General features: G+C 34.1%; 1 protein-coding gene across 1 annotated transcript; it reads right to left on the bottom strand.

Annotated features, from left to right (window-relative positions):
• Positions 1-1,272: 1,272 nt before the first annotated feature.
• LOC139972087 (neuronal acetylcholine receptor subunit beta-3-like) lies at positions 1,273-5,343 on the bottom strand. The gene is made up of 7 exons (XM_071979015.1): positions 5,214-5,343; positions 4,412-4,566; positions 3,977-4,021; positions 3,364-3,473; positions 2,841-2,957; positions 1,628-2,417; positions 1,273-1,419 (listed from the first exon to the last, which is right to left on the bottom strand). The coding sequence occupies exons 1-7, from the start codon at positions 5,254-5,256 to the stop codon at positions 1,273-1,275; spliced, it is 1,407 nt and encodes a 468-aa protein (XP_071835116.1). The 5' UTR covers positions 5,257-5,343.
• Between the last annotated feature and the right edge of the window lie 1,125 nt (positions 5,344-6,468).

Below are 6,468 nucleotides of genomic sequence, written 5' to 3'. Positions count from 1 at the left end.
ATACGTAGATATATCGTTAAAATGTTGGCAAAGATGTCCATGTCATCAGATAAATTTAATAAATGATTCTTTAGTGACCTATGTCCGACAATACTTTTTAATTATGGCGAAACTGAGTATTAATTGATGTAGTATTTTTTCCTCACTTCGTTAGTCTAGGATTGCCAACTAGTTAGTTTTTTTTTTGTAGCTGCACACACTTATACTCATTACATGGGCTCCTGAATGTACACACGGAAACGTCTAAAGTAGTGCCTATAATGAAAATTGATCAATTTGATTGTCAGTTTCATTAATAACAGGTTAAATAACAGTTGAGTCCTCAAATAATCTACTTTCCCCAAATTTCTGTCCACAATTGTGGTTATTGTGGGGTTTTTTTCATCCCCATGACGACGCCCAAGGTTTTCCTGTTCCAGTACGATGTTACTAGAAAAACATGAAAAAATGATAGAAAGTTTCATCATACCATGATTAAAATGTTGACAACTTTGGCCACCTAATGTATTGTCTTGAATATTTCGTTAACATTAAGTAATCAGAAGGTCATGAAGGACTCTTTTCTGTTGATTTTGCAGAAATATGTTTTTTGTTTTGCTTATTCTTTTTAAGAAAAAGAATACAATCAGTTATTTAACACTGATAAAATTAAGTTTAGATAGTTTGTACACAAACAGTTAATCAATCTTTTCATATATTGTTGTACATTATGGACAAATACGCTTGTGCTACTCATTCAGTTTCCTTACCTTTAATTTACCAAAAAGGTTTAAAGAAGAAATTAAAGCTGAGAATAAAAGCAAATGGTAATGATGTATCGTTACGTTTGTAAAGACCAGATATATTGTAATTTTACCTTTTTTGTTTAATTCAGTTATACACTATATTTATACCGTCACTTAACCACATGGAAATCATTTCCATGCTTTTTTCAATATCGAAGCACGTTTCATTGTTTACTGTGATATATCGATGATGATCAACCAGTGGGCAATACTGTTTCCTACAAGACATATTAAACATAATATATATATAACATATTTAGAAACAACGACTTTAACACTTTTGAAGTGACTATATGGTCATGCAAACATACTTAGAAACCTCACGATTACGAAATTATTACAAGATTTCAACATTTCAAAATTTAACGTTTTTATACCATTAATTTGCAAATATCCCATAGGTTTGCGGTCTCTAGCAAAAACGACAATGGCTTTGAACTATAACTTCTTAATTTGCAATGTCTCTAAATTGAGGTTTCTTTTTTGTTTATTGCCAACAAGTTTCTTTCGTTTGTCCAAGATCTTGCCTAAAGAGAATGATCACATATGCAGTGACAGCAAAGAACGCAATGATGAACAAAGTCAGGAACAATTTATCCACTACCAAAGCAACTGTGCGCGCTTCCATTTTCACCTGTAATGAAATCAGGAAGAAAAAACAAATGATTCGTTTAATTTGGTTAAATTTAGTTATAAGGAATTGCTAGCACCAAATGGTCTGATACTTCGGCATGCATTTCGTTCCAATAACGAATCATATGATCTTATTTGTTATATGACCTCATTATCGAATCATGTTACTAACTAAAGAAAAGTTAGCATTTCCTTTTAATCTGTCTTACCTTCTCACTAGGTGATAACTTCTCTCTATGCCTTCCTGGCGACGGCGGTGGAGAAAGTGTTGGTGGCAGAGGTGCCTCGTGGTTCTTCTTTGGTGCACCTTCCGTGGTTGACAAGGTACTAACTTCATCCTTCTCATTGAAAAATGGTTGTGGTTTTACGACATCAAGCACGCTATTAACTCTGTCTCGGTAAGATGGCATGCGGAAAATTTTAGGCAGCATCTCTAGGAGGATGTTCCTAAACAATGAGTACTTCAGGACCCATAATCGACTGTCTCCATAAGCTATGGCAATGTTAGCCAGAGAGAAAGGAACAGCGAGAGAGGCCAGAATAAAGGTTGCAGTCAGATAAGTGCCGATAATCGGAGGCGTCTTGCTAGATGTTGGCAATGTATCCACGATGAGCAACTGGAATACAGTTAAGCCAAGTACCATTGATACACCCAGTGAGATTCTCTCGCCGCAATCGGGTGGAGCCAAAAATGTTAGAAATGTCATGACACAGAGACAGGTTGAAGGTAGGAGAGCTGTTATATAGTAGGTAGGGTCTCTTTGTAGATGAACGCACAGTGTGCCCAATTTAAAATGATCATTGTCGCGTCCTTCTATGTATTCTTCAACTGGATACCCCCAGTTGTACAAGGTTACATTAAGGAGGTCCCATTGATTGCTATCAAGATTGTGTGGCTGCAGTGACGAGTCGATATAGAAATCAACTTGATGAGCAAACAAGTTTTCAGGAATATAGTTAAAAGCACAATGTTGTGTGTCGAACGGAAAGTATGTGATGCTGCACAAAATAAAGAAGACAGGTGAAAGAGAACAGTAATGCGCGTTCTAGCTAATCATTCTGGGGAAACTATAGCTATAAGATATAACTATTCGTAAGTAACCTTGGTGTTCAACTAAAGTCATGTGATCAGCTCACCACAGGGATAACGATTCTACTCACTTCTAACCATACATGTTATTTTTAATCTTGCAGTTGACATGATTAAATCAGACAACAAATATAATTCTTATGATGGTAGTATCATTTGTTTGAACGTTGGATTGTAATTGAATCAGTGTCTGAACTAGTGAACTTTCCAGTAAACAGATAAACACGTTACCTTTTTTCATACGATGTGACACATGTTTACATTTCTATTCTAACGTTTATATATATATTCAATATGTCATTATCATGACATTAGTTGGTTTCTAAACTTACATGATAGGGCAGTGTATAGCCTGGACAGCAGGAGTCCCGAAGTACACGTGACCATTTGACGTCAGTAAGATCGATCCTTGTTCTGAGTTTACAATGCCAAGAGCGTCCTTGCTCAATCTAGATTAAAATAAACGGAAAAATCTCTAAAATAACCATTAATAACATACCGAGTCGCGTTACAGAGGTTTCACAGGTGGCGGTCGGATATATTCCTTGAGTACTGTTTTACCTTTGTCATCGCTCAACTGGAATCTTTTTCAGCTTTGGTGTTTACCTATTTATATGACCATGACTAAAGTATTATATTAATATTACATTTTACTAGAGTGCACTGCAATATATGTTATTCATTACAGCATCTGAACTTTTAGGGAATATATTTTACAGAGAGAATGTCTGTTTTTATTTTCTTACCGACGCAATGTAGCGCCTCTGACCAGTTACTATGTTCTCATCTACAAGTATTCTACTAAACATCCACCTTTGTTAGCCTCTTTCCAGTAACATAGACAAGGGTACTTACGAGCTGCTCAGGTATATCCTTGGTGTCCAAATTTCGTCAACGTACATATGTATAAGATCAACGCCACTGAAATTACTCGGATCCCATGACATTCGCTCATCTGTCCAGGTCTGAAATAAAAAATGTTCGAATGTGATTAATTGTATTCAAGAAATGAAAACAATAAACACATTTATTATGATATTTTTCAAGTTTTGCTAGAGATAGTTTACAGTTTAGTGCTGAAAAATATGTAACTTCTTATTTTAAACCATCTTTGTTTAAGGAAAGTTTGACATTAGACTGGGGAATATTTGTATTCTTCCATTTCTTTGTTTGCTCGTAAAGCAAATTGTCGTTGATTTAATTTGATTATATCATTAAATAGCCAAACTATTAGACAAAAATATATTTTAATTAGTAATAATATCGTAGTGATGACAAATTCGAAATCATAAGCTAGCTTAGACTAAAGACAAAACTATTGAAACAATTTTCAAGCTATTTTTCAATCTTAAGTAAGTCAGTTGCAATTTCAGCATGTAATATAAAACTGAAACATTTGAAGAGTCGAAAGTTTACATTTACAAAGTGTGTGTAAAGACTACGTAAAATTGCCAACGCTACTTCTTACCATGGTCAACCAAGAAGCAGTGGTTAGTACTTGATCTTTTTCATTCTGTAAAGAAACAATACAAATAAAAGTATGAATTTTGAATTCGTGTTATGGTAAAATGCAATAACAAGTATAGATAATAAAATCTCAGTTATTTTCTGCCGGTGTGACGCGGAGTTTGAAAGGAAGGAAATTGGTCCTGTGGTAAATTTTCTATTCTAAATAAAAGTAATTAACAATATACCATATTAGTCTTATTCACATGTAACACATTACTTGGTTATAATATGTTACTTCATATTTATAAATTCTTATAAATAGTACAACGAATAATATTTAATTATCGAAAACAAAATTTGATTTGTTTGACAAAACGTTCTTCGAAAGGTCAATACCAAATACGTCATTATGTGTGGATAATTTTGAAACGCGCCTCAACCGCTCCCTGCTCACCAGATCAAGCATGGCGTAAAATTGGACCTTTAGTCCTACAACTACTGTATCACTGGCGTTCAGAACTGGTCTTTCCCTCGGTGAATGGTTTTCTTGATTTAATAAAAAGTGGCGAAGCTCGCCTTCAGCACTTTTGGGGAACCTGGCTGATATACCTGAGAAAGACAATCATATCATATATACCAGTTTATAAATGTACAGAAATAATACACCATTGTTGTTATGTATTTATAAACCATTAACGAAACAAATTTACGGAACTCTTTTAACAAATATATATTCTTAGACTGTAAAGGAAATGTGTCTGTAAAGTTCGATCATTTGTTGTTAATCACTTTCAAATCGTTAAAATAAACCATCGACATCAAATTGAACAAAAAGTAATATGTGACTGTCTTTTTGTTAATTAGATAGCCAATAGAAAATTAATATTGCTCAGTCAAACGACAAATTAATACTCTTAATTCCATTATCATTCTTCATTGTTGAAACAAACTTCAGTTTATTTTTATCAACCTCATCCGGTTATGTCAAAGATTTACCAAATGTTAAGTAAAAACCTCTCGTACCGTTATTTTAAATTCAACTTTGTACTTCTGGCCTATTTCATGTCATGTTTTAAGTTCGAAATATTTAGTGAAAGATTTATTCTACCGATTGCTTAATTGCTCAGTATATTTCACGAAACATTATGTGATTACGTTCAAGGTTCTGCATGAATACAAACTGTCACGGTGACTACTAAAACAATAAAGAATTATTTATTCAACATATAAAATTTTTAATTCAAATAATATCTTACCTGATACTATAGACACCAATATACAGATAGCTGGAATATCCATTTTAGACTAAACTGCGTGCCACCTGTTTCCAAGGTATTCAGAGGCTGACAAAGCACTGACTATAACCTTACTGGTCGCCGGCAGTAATATATTACCTTGCTGACTAGAGTTAATCGATTTATGTATGTTTGCAGACTTTCAGTTTCAATGCAACGAAGTTATGACTAATTAATAGGGAGAACATGGAGATATGTATCCAATTGTACAAGTATAAGATCTTAGAAAACTAAAACATAGTACACGCTTTGTAATTTTGAACCTGACTAAGGTAATTTAGTTATTTGGTGGATCGTCAAGCTTACAACGCCAGAATCAGTCAAATGATCAATGATGAAACAAGGTTCAAGACAAATACTGATCCAACTTTATACAGAGAGGGACATTTAGAGAGACTTCTCAGAAAACTCTATATAAACATTTACTCTACAGGCTCTCACCCCGCTAGAATTTATGGACTGCCCAACATTTACAGATGCAATAATAGTAAAACATGTCCTACCTTCCATTCTATTGTATCCAGTCTCGGTACTTACAACTGCCACCTTTGTCAAGGTTTTGAGTGATCTTATCTCACCCTACATTTGTTTTTATTATTGCACATATGATCCGTCCTCATTTGTCCAAGAAATTAACTCAATGGACATGTCTGATCAATATATGTTGTCGTACCATGGTGTCAGTTTGTTCACTAACATTCCACTATCTGAACACATTGATAGTGCCATCGATGTTAGCATGCAAAACTATCCAGATATTGATGTTGATAGACGAGACCTCTAGAAAACTGTTCGTGTTTGCAACCCCACAAACGCATTTCCGACTAAAAGGTAATGACTACAAACAAGTAGATGGTGTGGCAATGGGTCCTTCATTAACACCGGTTTTTGGCCACTGGCATATGGAGAAAAATCATTTTCTTTATGATTTGTCTGTTCTATCCAAACCTTACTACCGTAGATATATTAACATATTTTCTGTTTTTTCAAAAATGAGAATGAAGCAATATACCAATACCAGGCACCCTAACATAATATTCACTATTGAGAAAAATTTTCAACACATTTCTTTTTACTGCAGTGTTTTTGATAATAAACTATTCGTATTCGTTATAACATGAGGTGTTCTCTATTCTTGAACTACCTCCTTATTTTCCCCCTATCAAATAGTCATAATGTCTTTGCGTTGAGATTGAAAGTCTGCAAACACACATAC

The sequence above is a fragment of the Apostichopus japonicus genome, chromosome 1 (assembly GCF_037975245.1).
Source record: "Apostichopus japonicus isolate 1M-3 chromosome 1, ASM3797524v1, whole genome shotgun sequence".
In the NCBI taxonomy this organism is placed as follows: Eukaryota; Metazoa; Echinodermata; class Holothuroidea; order Aspidochirotida; family Stichopodidae; genus Apostichopus; species Apostichopus japonicus.
The sequence above is the reverse complement of the archived record's forward strand: the minus strand, read 5'-3'. Positions and strand labels throughout refer to the sequence as shown.